General features: G+C 38.4%; 1 protein-coding gene across 12 annotated transcripts in view; it reads left to right on the forward strand.

The window, feature by feature from the left end:
* BNC2 (basonuclin 2) overlaps positions 1 to 22,134 on the forward strand; it is a 350,521-nt gene that overhangs the window by 282,589 nt on the left and 45,798 nt on the right. For all 12 annotated transcript variants that reach the window (XM_032097388.1, XM_032097398.1, XM_032097396.1 and 9 more), the window contains one exon: positions 18,435 to 20,401. In XM_032097388.1, coding sequence (XP_031953279.1) covers positions 18,435 to 20,401 — 1,967 coding nt within the window. The remainder of the gene's footprint in view (positions 1 to 18,434; positions 20,402 to 22,134) is intronic.

The following is a 22,134-nucleotide window of genomic DNA, read 5'->3' on the forward strand; positions in this document are numbered from 1 at the left end:
CAATTTTGTGAGAGTGTTTTTTGTAAAGTGTTTGGGAAAATTTTCATTGTTTCTTAATTATTGCGTGATTTGAGGTGACTGCCTGTGTGAGGACAATGTTTTACAGCTATTGCTTGAAAGTAAGACTTAATTTTAGTTTATCTGCCTGTTGTGAATAAAAACAGTGGAGTCAATATGCTTGGATGCCTCATTGTATCATCTGATAAGGTTTGGACATCTGGATGGAGTGTTAATGACAAAAAGTATATTTTCAGCTAGAAAAGCTTATTCCAAATTAATTTTATCTTGCATCATAGATATATAGTGATTTTTTTAAAAAATAACATCTCTTAAGAACACACTTTGATCGTCTTTGTTACTGGCAATATCATCAGAATTAAACCCACAGAAAAAGAAGAGACTCTAACATAGTAAAAACTCTATGTGTAAATTTATCAGCGAATAGTGGGTAATGGACATTGTGGGCCACTAATGCCATTAGCATTTTTTCTATTGAAACCCAGCCTCACTATGCAAAGTGTACAGAAATCTAATCTGATCCCAGCATTCATGTCTTTCCTAACTGATGTCTGTATTTTATGTCTTCAGCTAAAAATTAACTGATTTGGGTCACAGTTGCATAAGCATATGTGCAGTTTTACATCAGCAAGTACTTGCACTGCATGCTTGTGTAATGTGCAAGAAATTTGAATTTTTAAAATTTGGAATTTTTAATATGCTCTCTTTTAAACAAAAGAGAAAAGGTAGAGGATAGGTTAAGCACTGTGATAGGTAGTTTTCTAGGCTTCCAGGACTTTTGAAACAGTGTTTGGACAAATGTTGTTAGGTATGTAAGTGGATTTATTCTTTGAGAAAAAGGTAAAATGGAGATAAAAAATAAAGTCTAGAAAACTGTCCTCTCACTCTCATCTTTCTCTCCTTTTCACTCTAATTCTCCCTGGTTTTCTTTTGCTTCCCCCCTCCTTTCTCCCCATCCTTTCCCCTTCTCTTTTTCTTTCCTTTTCTCTCTTCTCTCTGTCTCTCTTTTTCTCCCTCTCCCTCCCAACATATAAAATACTAGCCGTCAGGCACTGTAAATTCATAAAAGGTGGGAATATTTCTAGCTCCCTGGCAGGTAGAAGACATTGTTATGGGCTGAATACACTTATATCTGAATAAATTCCCAGGGAGGCTGAGAACCACTGACATGGTAGGTATGTAAAACCATGTAACTGACATCAAGGCCTGTTGCACTTGTGTAGCCTTATTGAATCAGTGGAGCGCTCAGTCCCTAGTGAGGCAGATGTCACCAGCATCTGCATTCCTGACAAGCAGCTACACCTGAGGTTCAGGGGACACTTACATACTTATGCAGAACTGTGCGTCACCGAGGCTTCATCACCAGCTTTGAAAAGTATATTTTTTGAAAACTAAGACAACAGCTTTTATATGTCGATTGGATGTAGTGGAAGGAGTCATTAGAGAGTGAGTTCTGTGGTGTCTGTTCAAGTGTCATGAGTTCTGTGCCCGTATTCCAAATGAGACTGGTTCTTCTTATGATAACATCATACTGACACTAATTAATTTCAAAATACATGAAGTGGATTGTGACTCTTGCATTTTCTCTTAAGTTTATCTTAAACATGGCATAATATCTCATCCCCCCTTCTCTCTTCCTTCTTTTGTCAATTAGTTTTGTCTTGTTTCAAAGCCCTGTATGGCACAGGACAGACGAAGGACTTTTGTTTTACTCCAAGAATAATAGCAGTCAAGTTACAAGACAAAATGCAAGCCAGATAAATGAAGTAAAGGAGAGCTCTATCAAAAACCACTGTATACCCCACAAACAAACACCAAAACATCCAGACATAATAAAGTCCAAGAAAGAATTACAATTCTGCCAGGGAATCCTGCCTCACATTCTTTGACTAGATAGCTTTTACCTGGGCAGTAAAGATGATGTGATGATCAAAAAACTTTAAATAATAAGTAGCATTCTCTAGAACATGCAGGCAAAATTCATGAAATGTGTGCGTGTGCATATAAGTGTGCTATTATTTTAAAGTTTGACACTGCTGTCTAAGTTTAGTGCTCTTTGATTCTGTAGCTGACCTAACATTATGCCTTGCAGTACGTGCCTGTATTCCTTGAGCCCCAGCTAATATGTAGGCTTCTTGTAGTGAGTCTGAAATTCCACTGCAAGATTTTGAGTGGAGAAACTCTTGTGGTTTATGGCATCATCAGTACCTTGAGATGGAAATGAGGCTTTATGGAAATCAATCTTCCTTAAAGGGCTCTGTACAATACAAAGTGCTTAAAAAATACTGAGTGCTGCTTTTACTGTTCTGGCATCAACCCAGCCTGTGTTCACTTATGTATGGTTATACTATAGGTGGGTGTTCTTCAGCCACAGTGCTTGCTGCTCTGGTTGAAAAATAGAAAAAAAACCTGATTGCAAGGGGAGTTTGCTATTGCTTTACCCTCTCCAAATTCTTACTCACAACTTTTTACTTGCTTCCAAACCTCACCTGTCCTGTTTCTGTGAAAACACAGCTTCATTCTGTGTCTGCTTATGTCTGCCTGTGTTATTTTCTAAAACTGCACTTAAGGAAAAATGAAGCCTGTTTTAACCTGATTTGAGTACCTCTTGTGTTAAAGGTTTCTCATAAGTCGTAAAGTACCAATAGTGCCTTCTTTGTGTGAGTGTAAATTCAATGCTTTTCACTTCCTCAGATCAGTGAAAGGACAAGTGTAACCCACTGCATTTCTGCATGTTCTGGCCTACAGCTGCTGCTATTTGCTATGTCCTTGCTGCTATGAGTGTACCACAATGTAATTGCCTAAACATGCTCACACTGCTGTGATGTGCTTATGGTGAATCCTGCATAGTAATTTGATTTGATTAATGGATTTTTGAAGGTGTAGTCCCCTCCTTGAAACTCATGTGGTTTGAGACAACCATGTTATAGGTAACCTTGCTTGTTTAGCTCCACCGAACTGAATTAATTACTGTAGTTCACTTAAGAAAAAAAATTGAGAAAACAATTCCAGGAGTTGATCACACAACAACTCTATGTTGCATTACTAATGACTTGGCAACGATCATTTCTTGCTAAGAGGAGCGCAAGACATACAGGTATGCTTTAAAATGCTTATAAATTGTAACTCTGTTTACTGGGAGTTTTACAAATCCCTGTAGAGGCCTGACCTTATTGTCCTATATGGGCAAAATTGACATTGGCTTGTAATCTTAAGTTTTAATTTGCCTCTTTTAAAGATTGCAGGAATATGGCCTGAATATACAAGGTTTTCTGTGTTATTATCATGCTTGAGCCAAGCTCAGTTGGTCTGCCTGCGAACAATGAAACATCCTTCACAAAACTGTTTAATCACTTTCATTTCAAACATTGTCATCACTGAGGAACACTGAGGGAGTCTGTGATTGCTAAGAGATTTGCTTGGTTCTTTTGTACACCATGATACTTCCTCTTTGCTCTATAGTGTAATTTACAATGCATTTGGCTCCATATGAGCATTTACAGTTGTTTGCATGTTGCTATCCAAAGTATTCCTTCTTCTATTTTAAAGTGGGCATTTCAGATCAGAAGTGAAATCTGCTAATTTTCTGGGTTTCAGAATGCATATTCAGGATTGTGTTTGCAAATAAAATTATATATATATATATATATATACATATATATATGAAAATTCCTTTTATTTTAATAATTTATTTCAGTCTCTCTGTAGATTGCAGTAAATAAATGGGGTATAAAATATTTGTATCATCATGACTGTGGCCTGAATTTCATACACCACCATAACCTTGTCATCTTTTGGTTTTGATATAAAAAATCAAAACCAAGAGGCTTGTAATCCTCCATATATTGATTTTTTATTATTAAAAAGTGAAAGTTGAAAGCCAGCTCTAAGCCTGCTTTATCAGCCACAATTGGACCAACTTTGGATGCTGTTTCTAAGAGCTGGAGATGTGCCAAAGACATTAAAATTAACTTTTTGCTTGCATTTTGCCAAGCTATTCTTACTGCTTTCTTTTTATAAAAATAACTAATTTTATTTGCTTTGCAACAAATATTTTTGTTCAGGGGAGTCTCTTCTGTATTAGGCAGTCTGCCCCCTGGGGTAAGAGGGCAGCTTGTAAAGTTATCAAAAGAAATTTGTAAGTATGAGCACTGTTATTTCCTACAGAATTTGCTGTGCTAGAAGTAATCTAATGACAGTTCATTGGTGTCCATTTGGGGAAGAGAGATTGGTATTTTTATTTGAGAATTATTTCACTTGGGAAGCCCTGAACATAGTAAATACGAATGAAACAAAGGCAACATAGTGTAATAAAGGTCATCTTTGGAGAGGATGAACTAGAAAAGGTGTTCATTGACTGATGGTAGTTTATGTGTCCCAGTATTGTAGAAGTGGATCCTTCCAGCCATGTCCCGGCGTGCTCCTGAAAAAAAAGGAGTGTGAATGTTACTGAAATTCTCTAGATAGGCACTTCCTAAGTCTGTCATTTTTTTTCAGTTCTTCTGTAGCTCAGTTCATTTATAACCCTGCTGTGGGGCAGAGTTGTTTGAACATTAATAAAGGCAGGTCAAGTTCATAATATACAACTTATTTGAGGTTACCTTGAATCTTAAAATCATGGAATCAATTAGGTTGGAAAAGATCTCTGAGACCACCAAGTCCAGCCTTGACTGATCACCACCACCTTGTTAACTAGATTGTGATACCAAATGCCAGATCCAGTTATATCTTAAACACTTCCAGGCATGGTGACTCTACCACTTTCCTGGCTATTCCAATGTCTGACACCTCTTCTGGTGAAGAAATTTCTCCTATTGTCCACCTGAACCTTCCCTGGTGCAGCTTGAGGCTATGACCTCTTGTCCTGTCACTGGTTGTCTGGAAGAGATGGACCCCCACTTGGCTACAGCTTCCTCTCAGGCAGTCGTAGAGAGTGATAAGCTCACCCCTGCACCTCCTCTACTCCAGGCTAAACAACCTCAGCTCCCTCAGCCGCTGCTCCTAGTGGGGGAGACCACACCCTTCACCAACTCTGTTGACCTTCTCTGGAGACACTCCAGCACCGCAATGTTTTTCTTGTTGTAAGGGGCCCAAAACTGAACACAGGGTTCGAGATGTGGCCTCCCCAGTGCCAAGGACAGGGGAACAATCCCTTTCCTAGTCTCACTGGCCACACTATTGCTGATAAAGGCCAGGATGCCACTGGACTTCTTGGCCACCTGGGTGCAGGTGGCTCATGTTCAGCCACTGTCACCAGCACCCTTCAAGTCCTTTTCAGCTGGGCAGCTTTCCAGCCACTCAGCCTCCAGACTGTGGTGCTGCTTGGGCTTGTTGTGCCTAAAATGTAGCACCTGATACTTGGCCTTGTTGAACCTCATGCTGTTGGCTTCAGTCCATCAATCCAGTCTATCCACATCTGTCTACAGAGCCTCCCTGCCCTTCAGCAGATCAACACTCCATCCAACTTGGTATCAGCCATGAATTTACTGAAGGCACACTCAATCTCCTAATCCAGATCATCAATAAAGGTATTAAACAGGACTGGCCCCAGCACTGATCCCTGGGGGACCCCACCAGTGACCACCCACCAACCAGACGCAGCACCATTCACCGCTCTCTGGCCCGGCTATCCAGCCAGTTCTTAACCCAGCAAAGGGTGCTCCTGTCCAAGCCATGGGCTGCCAGCTTGTCCAGGAGAGTGCTGTGGGAGACAGTGTCAATGGCCTTGCTGAAGTCCAGGCAGAAAACAACCACAGCCTTCCCCTCATCCACTGATTAAGTCACCTGATATAAAAGGAGATTATGTAAAAGGTTGGTCAGAAAGGATGAAATTCTGTATTACATATAGAATCATAGAGTAGTGCTCCATGGACTTCCGCCTTTCAAAATCTGCAGCATGTTTTGTATTACAATCATAAAGTAAGGGGAAATGTTGTCTATTTCCATTTAAAAAACAAGGATCTGAGATATGGAAAGACCATGGTTTGTCCAGAATACATAAGAAGTGGCTGGTGAGTCTAGGAATAAAGCTTCAGTTTCCGTGAGGATACCCATCTCCACCTCTTTCTTTGAGATTACCCTATGACAAGGCATTAAAAATGTAAAAATACTGGTTTTCTTTACAGGTGACAAATGTTTGTAGGTTATGAGATTTCTGTTTGATGTTTTAGATCCTTCTTTAAACCCTAAGACTAGGTATGGTTTGATTGCTCAGTTTGAATTTCCAAGCATTTAGGTAATTTGCGCCGGTAGTTCAAATAGTAAATCTGGAGCTGCAAACTCACTAGGAAAAAAAAAGTTTTTTTGCACAGGAACCAAGGTCACTTCTGTGCTAATGTCCACCATATGATATCAGGCTCTTTGAATGGAAGAATGAGAGGGGTGGCACAGGCCTCAGCTCAAGTTGGAAGAATTTACTCAATCAGAATATCCATTATGTTTCAAAAAAAGAAGTTTTACATGAATGCAGGTGTAGGCCAGCAAATGGCGCTTGTTCATCTTCACATTTATCATTCTCTTGCTTATTCTTCCACTAAATCCACACTGTCAATATGTGTCATTTCTTTCATTTTATGACAAGGTAACCCACCTAGTTGATCAAGAGAAACCAAACTGATGTAATCTTTTTTGAGTTTCACTAAAGCTTTTGACAGTTTCTCCGCTATTAGCAAAGGTCAGAGGCCAAAGAAGCTTAAAATTCAAAGAGAAATATTAATAATTTAGAAACTTTTTTTTTCCAAATAAGATTGTACATGAAAATAACAGTATTCTGTGTCCTTAAACTTTTAAACCATTTGTTGCAGATTAGCATCTACCATGTTATTGAGGTTTTTTTTTCCTTCAGCATAGAGAGAAAATAATATACTTAGAGGGAGGGCGGAGGGTTACTACAGCACTTCCATTTATTTCTGCAGTGGATACCCTGCTGAAAGTTGCATTGACTGAGCACAGGACAGACACAAAGATCAATCCTAGTGGGACCAAAACCCTTGAGGTAGTGCTTACTCAAAATCGATCAGCCTTTTCAGCTATCCCTGGCAGTGATGGCTGTTACATTTTCTTACCGTTTCACTACAGCTTTCTCTTCCAAGTTAAACTGAAAGCATGGTCAAAGGTGCCACCCTCATCTGTGTTCCATTCAAACCACTGTGATTTTCAGTCATATCGGTAATTTTGCTACATTTCCGTCTGTCCATTCTTTCTAGATGTTACACTATCTTAATCCAACAAAAGAAATTTACACTTTACATTGATAAAAGGGTTTTCAGTGTTGTTATAACCTCCTGAATTGCAGTAAATAATCACCATATTTTGGAGACTTCTGACACTTTCTTTTTCTTGTACAGTGGCTTAAACTGTCTCATATTGCTGTGATTCAGGAATAATAATTCTGCTCCAATTTGCATCTTGTCTTCCTTACTTCAGATTTTTTTGTACCACATTGGTCAGAAGCTGGTGTTGAACCTATTTTATCACATGTACAGAATGAGAAGGTTTACTAAATGAAGAGATGTACAAAATATAAAGCAAAATCATACAAATTTTAAATATGTAACTGTACCATTATGATACTTGAGAATGTATTGTATATGTGCATAAAGTGTAACCCCAAATATGATAACATATATTATGTGTGACCTCATTATTAACACTGTGCAATTACTATGTTTGCCAGCAATACAAAACCAGTACTAAAAGGCTTTCTCTGACTCAAGAAGGGACCGTCCCAAGACACAGTGGAACTGCACTGTCTTTGCTGTACTGTTTGCAAAAGACTGTGGTTCCTAGGACTATGAATTGGGTACCTTCCAAGGACCAGTATAGGAAAAGGCATTATTTTTAAAAGCACCTGTTGTTTTAATGTTCTTTACCATAGGCTAATTTTGTCTCTGAGCACTGAATATGTAGGCACTTCTGGTTGGAGACATTGAGATGTCTTTGGCAAAAGAAGGAATCAAGGACAATAGCAACAAGTCAACCTTTTTCTCAAAGCAGACATATCTGTCACTGTGATGTCCTACCAATAGAGTACTCTTAACTGTGACATTGAAGTTGCCTCAAAAAACAGAATATACCAGGCATCTAGTATTTGCCAATTCTCCATTCCTCTACTGATGCAGATATTTCTCTGACACGCATGCATTAAATTAGCATTGCTTGTGGTTTTATGAATGCTACTTCTCTTCCAAATTTATTTGGATTTTTCAGATAAAAAAATATCCTGTGTGGCTGTGGTCAGAAACAATAGAAACAGAAATTGTGGAATTCAACACAGCCCTGAGTATGAGATTGTTTGGAAAATATCTCTGGCTCATCTATCAACTGTTAAATTAACAGAAGAGTTCTCCGGAGGTAATCATCAAATTACTACTAGTGTAGCTTTCTTTAGTTCTTCTGTTTTAATGCCCTTAGACTTAACACTTCAGAACCTTCTTCCACGACAGTGTCCCATCCATGTCTAAATATATCTCCTAAAACATTCAGTATATGTTTACTAATTGTGATCAGGGTAAAATTCAAGTGTTGTGCTTGTGGGACATTTTTTTATCAGAAGCTGTATTTAAGTGATGATACACAGTAATTTGTTCATTCTTCTGTCAGTGTAATTTACAAGGCAACGACAGATAAACATAGCTATACAAGATTCATTTACAGTGACACAATGGCAGATACACAGAGCAGAACCCTGCCTATGAGATAAAGTGGACTGAGTGACTTATGCAGTAATTAGGGGATAATTGTCATTAACCTCGCAAACAGTAGTTTACCCATATTGTTTAAAAGGCTCCAGGATGCATAATGACAAGGTAATCTGTCAAAGCGCTAGGGGGAAATATTAATAAGATTTGTGCAAGCCTGGATAGAAAATATGCAGAAAGCAGCCACATTAAGCTAATTGGAGGATGAATATACACTTGTAAAAGTGCTTCTAATGGCACGTTTGCTGCTCTCCAAATGACTACTGTTAATGTGGAGAAGTGGGCTGCCTAGAAAGTCAGGACTGCTGGGACAAGAGGGTATTAAGACATGAAGGCACAGTTATTATTACTTTGTACACTGTAATATAATTTCCCCACTTTCTCTTGCATTTCGCTGCCTCTAATAGGTTCAAACTGATAGCTCACTTTATGCCCTTTTATATTCCAGTGACCTTTGCCTTTTTGGTGTCACTTTTGCACCCTGCTGTCTCTCTTTTGCATCACATTGCCACCTATGACACACTTGTGGTTTTTCGTTGTAAATTTTTTCAGTAAGCAATAAAAGAAAAAAAGCCTCATTAAGATCTTGTAGTATATATTGCAAGTAATAATGCATGTCCCCTAATGAATAGTAAAGATGGAAATCAATCTCCTGATTCTTCTGCCGTTCATATATCCTGCATATAGTACAGCTGAATCCCCTTATTGAGACACAGTTTGGATTCAATCAGAAAACCAAGCATGTAGTGAAATCCAGTTTATGAGCGTAATTCACTGGCACTTTCATTCCAGTGTTTACGTCCTTGGGCAACTTCTCAATTCCTTACAATGCCCCCAGTTAGGCAAATTTCTTACTGACTTAGTAGGAAATTTTACTTACAAGCCCAGAAAGACTCAGTTTTTGTTGGTTGCATTTTCCAGTTAAAAAGTGAGGGAAGGGCCATCTGATAATTTGATTTGACTTGACTGGTTAGATGTCTTGTCCAGCATTTGGTGCAGTCCATGTTAGTAGAGCAAGGATATCAGACACGATTTGTTTATATTATCACACGGTACATTGGGAAAGGTCTTGGCTGAAGAGAGTCTGGGTGTCTCTTGTGGCCATGTGTATTGCAAATACAATACCTCATCAGGGCAGTGAATATTTCCTGTTTCTCATAAAAATTATGTGTCATTCTTTCAGTGTTAGTGAAACTGAGGCTCAGAAAGAGCTTACTACACTTACTGAAAGACTGCCAAAGCACAGAAAACCAGAGAAAACATAACTTTACTCCTCACTGAATTTTGCAGCAGTAACACCAAAAAGTAAAAGTACCAAAATGGGCAAATATATATGCAAAAATTGGTGAAAGTGAGAATGAAAATCAATCATTGTTATTGTTACATGCATTATGGTTATTTCCAACCCACCTGCATGCAAAATTGTGTTCTGAAGTTATTTTGTACCTGAAATTATTTCAGTGGCTTGTTCATGTCTCTGTTTACATATTAGCTGAGAAGTGCCTGTGACACCTCATACGCTCTAAATTTTACACACATACACCATGTGCTTGGTGATTTAATTGCCTCTAGTAGCCATGTTGGCCTAAGGACAAACACACTGTTACTTTCCACAAATTAGTGGCAAAGCTTCTTCAGAACTTCAATGAATTTTCCACTCTAGCAGGTTGTAGAGAAGCAAAGGCACCAAAATATTCTTTGTACTTCAAGTCCACGGTTGTGGATTTCAAAGCTGTTTAAGAAATTTGAATAAACAATTTCAATGAAATCTTCCATTTCAGGAATGTTGAGAACAAATTCTTCCCCTTTAGCGTGCATTAAAAATATTTTTGTGAGCAGCTACCATAAAGCATATGTTCACCTCACATTAATTTCTTATTTCAAAAAGTCTTTGGGACGTCTCAACCAGAGTGGATGGGGAAGGGAATAAATGTTTGCATTTGAAAATTTGTGCAGTTCTTGGGGTGAGAAGGGCAAAATACTTGGGAAGTGGCCCTAGTATCTCAAAATAAATGAGATAAAGAGAACTGCTGAAAAATTGCTTTGGATCTTCTTAAAGCTTAAAGAGTCAATTTGTGTCCATGCTAGCAGGAATTCTGCTGTCCTCAATTAGTGGCATCTTTTGCCTTTTAATAGTTGTCACCACCATGATGGTTGTGAATCAAAGCAAATTTTGTTGACATCATAGTATTTTGTCCTGGCTTTGGCTGGGATAGAGTTAGTTGTTTTCTGGTAGTAGCTGGTGCAGCAGCGTGTTTTGGATTTGGTATGAGCATCCTGTTGATAACACACTGATTTCTAGTTGTTGCTAAGTAGTGTTTACCCTAAACCAAGATGTTTCTCAGTGTCTCATATGCTGCCAGCAACCAGTTGCAGGAGGAGCTGTGAGGGAGCATGGCCAGGACAGGTGGCTTGAACTGGCCAAAGGTGTGTTCCATACCCTTGAACATCATGCCCAATATATAAACTGGGGGGAGTTGGCTGGAAGGGGCCAGTCACTGCTTGGGGACAGTCTGGGTATCAGTCAGCAGGCAGTGAGAAATTGTATTGTGCATCACTTCTTTCTCTTGGGTTTTATTACTCTCTCCTTTTCATTACCAGTAATAGTAATATATTTTATTTTATTTCAATTATGAAACTGTTCTTGTCTCAGCCCAGAAGGTTTACCTTTACTCTCTGATTCTCCTGCCCAGCGGGGTCAGAGGAAATAGTGAGTGAGCAGCTGTGTGGTGCTGTGGGCCAACTGGGGTTAAAACACAGCAGTTATACCACTGTGAAAACTAGTAAATTCAAGAAGAGTATCAGACTCTTGTTGTGCTTAGATTTTTACCTCTAAGTATGGACAGACATCTGATGTGAAAAAAAACTTTTCTGGCACCCAAATACGTAGTTGCTATGATTAAATAAAGCTCAAGCTGTTCTGATTAAATACGCTATAACCCCACAGTGATCTATTATAGTTTTAAAAATAAAAATACTATATTCGGTGTTGTTCAGGAAAAAAATAGTCACTATCTTGTGAATTATACATTCTTATCTGGTCCATAATCAAAAGCATTCTATAACAAAGTGAGTATTTTATCAAAAGTCAAACAACATGTTTAAAAAATCAGACAAAGCATTTAAAACTAGTTCTCTTGCATCCTAATAGTTTCACTGGATTTGCAGAGGTGAATACACATTCATGAAGAGGGGAAAGAATTCAAATTACTGTTTCTTTTCTGAAATCAGTAAGAGACATTACCCCCAATCCACATAGATGCTTTGTAATTGGCAAATGATGGAGTGTCATCATCTTTCAGGACAATGCTTTCAAGGGCATTTAAGGTTGATGAACCTGAGAAATGAAAAGGCATGTTGCAACTGGGGTACACTACAAGGAATTTCAGTCCCCAAAAAGAGTCATGTGCTCAGGATCCAGTGTTTTCATATCACTCAATGAAGCTTAGTCCAGAACCAGCACCCCAGCAGGTTGCTTGTGCAGGGAGGGGTCTGCACTGCATGCATCTTTGGGATAAGATATGAAACAGAAGACCTGCATACTTTTGGTCAATAAAGACCCTGAAGGCCATTAAGCGAGAGTGTGGGTGGTTAACGGCATTGTCCCGGCCAGGTTTCCGCTGCGGTTATTGCATTCCACTGCCTTATGTTTCATCTGCAGTTTCAGGAGGACATGGTGTTCCTCACTTTCACTCCAAAACCGTTGAGCAGTGCTCCTGTGCGTTGTTACACAGCTGCTGTGTTCCACCATGGTGGTACACCCCCAATATATATTCCCACAGATTTGGCTCCACATCATGTTTCAGGGCTAAGTTAGGTCAAAAATCACTTTCCAGTGTGGTCCATGGAATTACTCCAGGTTTATGGTGCAATTATTCTTGATCTATAGTGCAGCCAGATTTGCCCCAGTGTCTACAATATCAGTTTGTAAAGTTTGCAAAAGTCTTTGGGGGTCCTTTTTGTCAAAACACAAAACTTTTTTGCTGCTGAATGCATAAGGAGATGTGGCGAATAAAGAGCAACCAGGGCAAATACTGTTACAAACCTGGCAGCAAAGTAAGCCTGTAAGGATATACATCTAAATATATAAGTAAATAAGGTCTCCTTCACGCTACTCTTTGTTTGAATACACATTGCCAATGTAATTCTCAGTGATTCTTTGGGGAGAGACAGTCACCTTCTCTTCCCCTGTAGCATGCAGGTATCCTCATGCATACCCTGTGTCTTTGGGGCAAAGCAAACAACTGGTAAGAGAAAGGGGGTGCCAGAAGGGAAGAACATCTATCAATTCTAGCAGAACGGAGGCTGCAGTGAAGTCAAAATATAAAGGTTTTGCATTATTGACTGAGAACTCAGTAGTGCTGCACTGTTTGCTCCTGCTGCAGCAGTACAAATTGAGGAAAGGACTGCTGACACTTAATCATGCATTTTTTTCATATGGTTTCCATTGGTGAAGGGAGGCTGGTGGGAGGAGGATCAGAAGTGACAGCTGAGGGGAAAAAATTTCAACCATGCCTCTTTGCAGATTGAGTGTGTTAAATCTCGTATTAGTTGCACATGTAAAATCACAGTGAGCAAGTATGCATACCTTTTCTTCATGTTTACAGGAGCAAAGGTGAGTGAGATTCAGCATGGTAAAAACTCCTACCAGGAAAATGAGTATCTGATTGCATGTGTGAGTGTATTTCTGTGGAAAACTAGATAGAGGGCTTACTTTGGTTCTACTGAGATCAGTGGGAGTTAGACAAAATGAGTTAGAGATGTTGCACATTGTCCCATCTGTGCTGAGTTGGTGTGCTGCTGCACAGTTTTGGTAACTTTTACCCCAGGAGTAGTAGGACTACCCATAGTGTAACAGCTTGAAATTCAATGATGAAGCAAAGAGATGCTTCTGGGAAATTCAGCCAAACAAAAACAACAAACCCTAAATCATGGAAATTATGAAGTCTTTTCTTTATTAGAAACAAATGTTACTTTTTTTTCTGTCTACACCCTAATTAAAACCATCCTGTGCAATTATAGTATGACCAAATTAATATATTTCAATCTGCTTTTCAACTGTTACAGCTGCATTCAAAATATTTCTTTGAGATCAGCTAGAAAATACATAGCTCCTTAAGAAGAGCTTATAGAAGAAAGATTCGTGATAAACTCTGGGCTTGCCTAATTATTTTATCAAACGTATCTATGCAATATTTTGTAACAAGGAAACTTCAATGATATGCATCAAAAGTCACAGTTTAGGTGTATATGCAAACTTAATAAAGTATGAAGCCTAGCAATTATTTTTTTTCTGTATAACTTTGAGTGGTTCTTAGCAGTTATCTCAGTAGTGCCTGAAAATAATCCTTGAGTGTTTCCTAGAACATAAGGCTAGTTTTAGAAGCAATCTAACTACTTCTTAACCTTTCTATTAATCTCGGACTTGTATAGTCATCTCTCACTGTGTATCCAGGCAGGTGTACACATACATTTTTCCTATGCTAAGAAGTGAATCAGTAAAATAGAATAGAACTGCAAAAAGTCTGTGTTGTGTATGTACGCAAATGTGTCTCTCTGTGTGTATATAAAATTTTCTGCCTCTAATGAAGTCACAGCAGTCGTGGGAGCTTCTCACAAAAAATGAGAATTTAAAACAACTGATTTCGTAACAAAAGTTCAAGGTTTAGGGTGTATGTTTATAGCATATGCTTGTGTAGACGCCCTTATTTTCTAAATAGGCACTTTTTAAATTGGGAGGCTTTAAAACTGAATTGAAAGATTTAAAGGCTAAAGGCCTTCAGGAAACAAAGACTCACCTTCGCAATCATCCCTAGTTAAGCTCCTAAAAATTAGAGTGATCTTTGTGTCCATTTTCTGTTGTTGCCTGTTTGTGTCATTCACGATAATCATCTTGATACCACCATGTGTTCTTCTAGACCCAGAAGTTTAAGACAAGATGTACCCTAACATATCCTGACACATACTTCTCTTCCTAACATACCATCAGCAAAAATCAGAAGCCAGGTTCAGGGTGATTAACCATGATATTGCTTTACAGATCTAATGTAGTATGTGTGTATGTAGTATGTACATGGAGCTGTATCTATTCAAATAATAGGCTTGAGTGTGTGGTTAGAGTTAAAAAAGGTTCAGGGTTATGTCTTGTATCCTTGGAGGTCAATTTAATATAGTTTAAAGATTAAAAGACTTTCTCCATCTGAAATTGTGAGAAAGATATCCACACAGTAAAATAAAATTTAATAAATAAATAAGACAAAATAAAATAAAATAGATTAAATTAAAAATCAAAGCAAGGCTGTATGGACAAAGAAGGACGAGAATCAGTGTATGTTGTACAGATTGGGCTTACTTGTCTACTGCCTGGCTTAGAGCTGTATGCATGCAGTGGTATCTCTGTACTCACTGACTTCCTTGTACACATTGTCACAGGAGGCTTGGCTTAATCAGTTGTGAGCTGAAAAAAGTAATATAAATTGGAACCTTTTGTCATGAAGTATTTAAATGTTGATATGCTTTAATGGCTTTGGGGAGAAAATTTAGCATGAGAGATTGTAAGAAACAAGAAATCGATTACGTGTAAGAAAGGACTTGAACCTCTAATCAAGTATTACTATATACAGAAAGATCCCTAGCTAGTTATAGCTAAATTCAAATGGGATAATGGTTAGAATTTTTGTTAATTTTAATTTTTATCAAAAAATGACATTCCTATTCACTCTTTATCTAGTTTTGCATAATACATACTTACAATGATGCATGGAATGCTTTCACTATGTAAATATTGAAGCATATGCTAGACAGTATCCATAAGCAGTGAGGGTTTTATGGAATATAGGCATCTGTGCATTTCTGTTTACTTTTGTTGGGCAAAAAAGGCCAAACAACTTCTTGCTGAAAATTAACAAGTTAAAGCTTGATATAACTAGCAGGAGTAGACAAGGATTATTTAAGAGCAACTTTCTGATTCCCTACTTTTTTTATGACAGCAAGGGTAACTCCATGACTATCACAACCTTGACTGCCAGTTTCTCGGATCAGGGGGACTTACAGCTGCTGAAGGTCTGGTGCTCCTCATTGTAAACTCTTAAACAAAATGAAACAAAGGGTAGTAGTGTCTCATCAAGAGATAACTCATGTAGATAAGTGCCAGCTTTGCCCAGTTAAGATGTGGAATAATTCCCTCAAAGCACACAGGGAAGCCCTCCATTTAGATGCTTGCCTGCCGGTTCTGTGTATGCAGAGAGCTGACTGTGCTGCCTTCAGGGAGGGACTGTGTGACACTGCTTTCCCCTTATATGTGGGAGTCTATTGTAGGATCTCTACCTACTATTCTCATGAGTTAATTTTGAGCTGTCTGTGATTAACTTTTATTTACGTACATATTCATTTTTGTAAAGCATCCGTTACATGTGTGAGTGATTTACAAATTAAAACAAAAACAAAATAAAATGTAGCAATAGTAAATTACAAAGCAGCCTGCAGCTGGCAGCAGACAGGAATCCTAATTCAATATATGTAAGCAGAGTTACAGTTAGAAGGAATTAATATTTGTGATTTGGGATGGGAAATGTGTGCATATAGACCAGGTCAGATGTGACAGTGATCAAAATCTGAACCAAGTCTGGTTTTGCAGTTCCATGTAGGAATTGAAGTAGATGTAACAAACTTTAGATCTTACCCAAGGAGAGAATAGGTAAAGTTAATTGGATGGAAAAAACCAAATACAATATTGGAGCTTTAAAATATAAACCTGTCCTTTAATTTTTTTATGGCTTGGTGTTTTTTTCCTTCCACCCCTCATCCAATTTAGGTTTTGGTTTTTTTCACTTATTTTTCTTGTTGGGAGGGAATTTTGATGTTCTAGATGATTTCCCTTAGATAGTAACGACTGCCTGTAAAATACTGCTACATCAAGAACTGTAAGAACATAGAAATCAAAGATGTCCACTGTGCTTATGGGTGTTCGGAGGTGGGGACATTACCTGACTAATGCTGCAAACCAAAACCAGCATCTGCATCATGATGTTTTGTTCATCACTGTAAATACAGACTGAACATTTTCTACACATAGATGGGTTTTGGGGCTTTCCATCTGGGTCAACTGGGTAAGATTTTCCAAGTTATTCGCTGTTGAGGGTTTCAGAGTCTTTCAGGGTTTGAGTGAAAATGTTTGTGTGTGGAGCATTTCTAAAGATTTTGTAGTTGTATCTAAGGTACTGAAACATACATGGCCTTAACCTTTCGCATTAACTTTATACCCAGAGAGGTGAGCTGAACTGAACATGTCCAGACTGAAACAATAAAATCAACTGTAATTAGTTAAATGCATGCTTTAGTATTTGACATTGCAAAATTATATTTTTCAGTGCTCTAGAAAACGTGAGGGAAGAGAAGAATCAATCCTCTGTAGACTGAAAATAATTAATTAATTTAATAAATAAAAAAATAAATCCAGGGGGTAAAGGGGCTGGAGGGGAAGAAAGGTATTTTCAGTCTTCATAATCATACAAAAGTCAATGGTTTTTACAATAATGTGTAGTCCAAAGTCTTCGGATAAGGTTCAGAACCTGAGACTCAGATGTAAAAGTATCACAGGCAGTATGGTGGTGTGTCTTGTAAGGCTTTAGAACTGTTTAATGCATGAGGAAGCATTGGAATAAATCTGGTTTGATGGCCTTCCACATTTCTTGTTGGTTATAGTTACTGTGCTAATGTTATGTCCAGCATTTGCCCAAAAAGAAAGATGCCAATAAAATGATGTATTCATTATATAAGTATTTTAATATGTTTTTATCAATACTTGCTGGAATGGATTGCCTGACATTACATTGCAGAATTTTTAAGTCCTACCTTCAGGCAAATCTCATGCTTACTAGCAAAAATGAAAGTGTGAAATGCTTTTTAATGTATATTTAACAACAGATAGTCTAGTGATTACTGATGTGTATTCTCTCTGGATTTTTCCCTTGCTATCAGAAGGCAATGTTAAGAGACAACATTTTTACACATTTATGCTACCTACATCCATCAGATCCTTACTTTTTATATATTTTTAACTGTCATTTATAACAAGGCTACAAAAAAAGTAATCTCTCAAGTCTAAACCATACCAAAATTGCAAGCTTACAATCAATTGCCAGTAATAGTCCGGGGAAAAAAGGATTAAGGTACAAGTGTTATGTGCTATTTTTAAGACATTTTGCCTTGCATCAAAGTTTTTTGTGAAATGGCCTATAAATTACTTCAGTCTTATATCTGCTTGTATTTAAGGAAGAATCTATCAAATGCATTTATTTAGCTCTTTCTAATAGTGTTACCATTTAATAGTGATTAAGGTGCAATTTTTTCTATTTTACAGTGGTGTGCACAGCAGCAGTTCACGCTTTACTAATGTATTCTAAACAGTAGCATTCTACAGAGATCACTGTTGTTAAAATAAAAATACTGAAAGCATTTTAGATCACAGAGTCCCAGGGTCTACATTTTGTTACTCTGACATTATTAAACTCAATCTGGTTTTCTAACTGTGACTCTTATGACAGTATTTGCATGGATGGAAAGTTTGTATTTTTTGGTCAAAACACTGTTTCCATCTTTTTTTTTGAGTGTAGTGTTTCATGTTCAGGCAGCAGAGCAATTTCTTCAGTAATTATGCAGAATCAATAAGTTTTTTCTTTGTGTTTGTCTTTGTTGTTTCTTTGATATGGCCTCTAGGATGCTGCAGGCAAGGTGCTGGACCGCTGGGCCATCATGTCCAGGGAAGAAGAGATCATTACCCTTCAGCAATTCCTGAGATTTGGAGAAACGAAATCTATCGTGGAGCTGATGGCAATTCAAGAAAAAGAAGGGCAGGCTGTGGCGGTGCCATCTTCAAAGACAGATTCAGATATAAGGACTTTTATTGAAAGCAATAATCGCACCAGGAGCCCAAGTCTCCTTGCTCACCTGGAGAATAGCAACCCTTCTAGCATTCATCATTTTGAAAACATCCCGAATAGCCTTGCATTCCTGCTTCCATTCCAGTACATAAATCCAGTCTCTGCTCCACTGCTGGGGCTGCCTCCAAATGGCCTCCTGCTGGAACAGCCAGCAATGAGGCTCCGTGAACCAAGCCTTACGACCCAAAATGAATATAATGAGAGCAGTGAATCTGAAGTTTCCCCTACGCCTTTCAAGAATGAGCAAGCATCCAGCAGGAATGCTTTGACCAGCATCACAAATGTGGAGCCCAAAACTGAGCCAGCATGTGTCTCTCCTGTTCAAACGCCTACACCAGTCAACGATTTATCGAAAACAGAACACACAAAAAGCTCATTCCGAATTCACAGAATGAGGAGAATGGGGTCAGCCTCCAGGAAAGGAAGAGTGTTTTGCAATGCATGTGGCAAAACTTTCTATGACAAAGGTACTCTTAAAATCCACTACAATGCTGTGCACCTGAAAATCAAGCATCGATGCACTATTGAAGGCTGCAATATGGTCTTCAGCTCTCTTAGAAGCCGCAATCGCCACAGTGCTAACCCAAATCCCCGCCTCCACATGCCTATGCTAAGGAATAACCGTGACAAAGATCTAATTCGTGCTACATCAGGTGCCGCCACTCCTGTCATAGCAAGTACAAAATCCAACCTAACTTTAACAAGCCCTGGGCGTCCACCAATGGGGTTTACCACTCCCCCTCTAGACCCAGTACTACAGAACCCTCTTCCCAGTCAGCTGGTCTTCCCGGCTTTAAAGACTGTCCAACCTGTTCCTCCTTTTTACAGAAATTTGCTTACTCCTGGAGAGATGGTGAGTCCTCCAACCTCACTCCCAACCAGTCCCATAATACCAGCAGTGAGTGGAATGGAGCAGCATCCCCCTCCTCCTTCAGAGTCATCAGTACCTTCAGTGTTGATGCCCACCCCAGAGCCCAATGCAGACCTTGCCCCCAAGAAGAAGCCAAGGAAGTCAAGCATGCCAGTTAAAATTGAAAAGGAAGTTATTGACACTGCTGATGAGTTTGATGATGAAGATGAAGAGGTGAATGACAGGAGCACGATGGTGAATGACATTGGTCATGACAATCACTGCCATTCTCAGGAGGAAATGAGCCCAGGCCTGTCTGTGAAAGACTTTTCCAAAAGTGACAGAAGCAGATGTATGTCCAGACCAGACATAAGAAGGGCAGACAGCATGACATCAGAAGACCAGGAACATGAGAGAGACTATGAAAATGAGTCAGAGTCATCAGAGCCCAAATTGTGTGAAGAATCACTGGAAGGCGATGATCGCCTCCACGAACCTGGTGAAAAATCTATGATGCACAGTGACAGACCAGATGAAAACCACAATGACTCTTCCAACCAGGATGTCATTAAGGTGAAGGAAGAGTATACAGACCCTACATATGACATGTTCTATATGAGCCAATATGGACTGTACAATGGAGGCAGTGCCAGTATGGCTGCTCTTCATGAAAGTTTTGCTTCTACATTCAACTACAGCAGCCCTCAAAAGTTCTCCCCAGAAGGTGAAATGTGCTCCAGCCCAGATCCCAAGATCTGCTATGTTTGCAAGAAAAGTTTCAAGAGTTCCTACAGTGTGAAGCTTCACTACCGAAATGTTCATTTAAAAGAGATGCATGTCTGCACAGTGGCTGGCTGTAACGCTGCGTTCCCATCACGGAGAAGCAGAGACAGGTCAGTAAATATTAATTGATTTTCTGCATTATTAAATGTGTTGAATTATAGAAGAATAGGCAGTTTAGGCTATATGAAGAAATAGAGAGATGTACAGTAATGACAAGTGACAATTGTGTTCCCATGACATTGAAAGAGATTTATCATTTTAAGATTTTCATTGTTCCTTGGCATTCAGAATGGTATATATTGTGCCACCCTCTTAAATGTCATTATGCTTTCTATATTCCTGTGAACACATTTGTACTTCCGTTTATAAGCTGCAGACCTCATTACATTTCTTCTCCCTGTAACATTTAAAACAAGAAAACCTTCTATTAAGTGTATAGCAAATTATATACAATACAAATATCTCTTTGCATGCATATCAAAACACAGAACTAAGAAGGAGGGGAAGGGAGGATGGATGGTTGAATGGATGGATGGAGATAGGTAATGAAGAACTGGAATCATTTCCATCCTCATAGGGTCATACAAAAGCAAACAAGAAGCATTAGAAGGTTGTTCTTTATTATCTTTAATTTTTAAAACTAGGTGCTATGTTGTAGTGAGAACAAGTATATATTAAGAAAATCATTGTCTGTTTCTTAAGTAGAACCTACACACATCTCTATCCACTATGGTTTAGTCTACTTTATTTTTTTCTGCATGTGAACAACTCCCTTCTCTACCAGAGGAAACTATGCACATTCAGAGAGGAGAGGCTTCCCTACATATTTTTAAGATCAACCAGGGTATATTCTGCTGGCTGGCCCTTCAGATGACATCATGCCCAAGCTATGCTGCATCATTACAAAAGCAGTTGAGCTTAAACAGAAGCAGCTGGTCCATAAACTCTTTGGTTTAGGGGGGTCTTTTTTGGTTTTGGGGTTTTTTTGTTTGTTTTTTTTATAGCCTGTTCTTTTTGATTCCTAAGGAAAATGTAATATGGATGGAATTTATCAAGGCGATAGAATAACACAGTTATTTCATACTTGTGGATAAAAGTACTCTCATTTGATGATCATATTGTCACATAAGAAAATCTCTCTGGTTCATGGAGTAATGGTAAAATTGGGTCACCTCTTTTCCTTTAGTTGTGTTTCATATTTTTTCATTAGGCTGTAAAAATTCAGCAGACACAGGAAGGAAATTAACCCTAGCTAAACATTTCACACACAGCTCCTGATTTTTTGTATTTTTTTCATTGAAATTGATGTGCTTTGAAAGGAAATGTATCACATCTTTTAAAATAAAAGCAAGTTAGTGTTAAGGATACTGAGGAACCAAAATTCGCTCTTTTGATGAAGAGTACAGTCCCCAAATATCTCATGTCTTCTCTTATCATTTGTGAAATCCACTAAACAGAAAAATATGAACAAACGTAAGAATACAAATTCAAAACCCCTAAGAAGGACAGTCTAGGAAGTTTGCATTTCAATAGGTTGAAACTACTGGATACAAAGCAGGTAAATCTAAATTGAGACTTTTCTTGTTGTGTGCTGATAAATTTCATGAGTTGAATTTGACAAGGGAAGTATGTGAGTCAGTGGCATAATCTATGCTGAGTTTAGATGTGTGCAACCCCTTTCAGTTCCTGAAATCATAATCTTTCTTAGTCAAGAATTTGGTTTGGTCAGTCTGTTTCCTCAAATGAATTATGAAAATCAGTTGTGTACTACACAAAACAGCTTTGCATTGAGCATGCAAAGTAAGAGCTTTAGGATTTGGAACTTCATGCAGTGTATTAAATT

The sequence above is a fragment of the Corvus moneduloides genome, chromosome Z, assembly GCF_009650955.1.
Source record: "Corvus moneduloides isolate bCorMon1 chromosome Z, bCorMon1.pri, whole genome shotgun sequence".
In the NCBI taxonomy this organism is placed as follows: domain Eukaryota; kingdom Metazoa; phylum Chordata; class Aves; order Passeriformes; family Corvidae; genus Corvus; species Corvus moneduloides.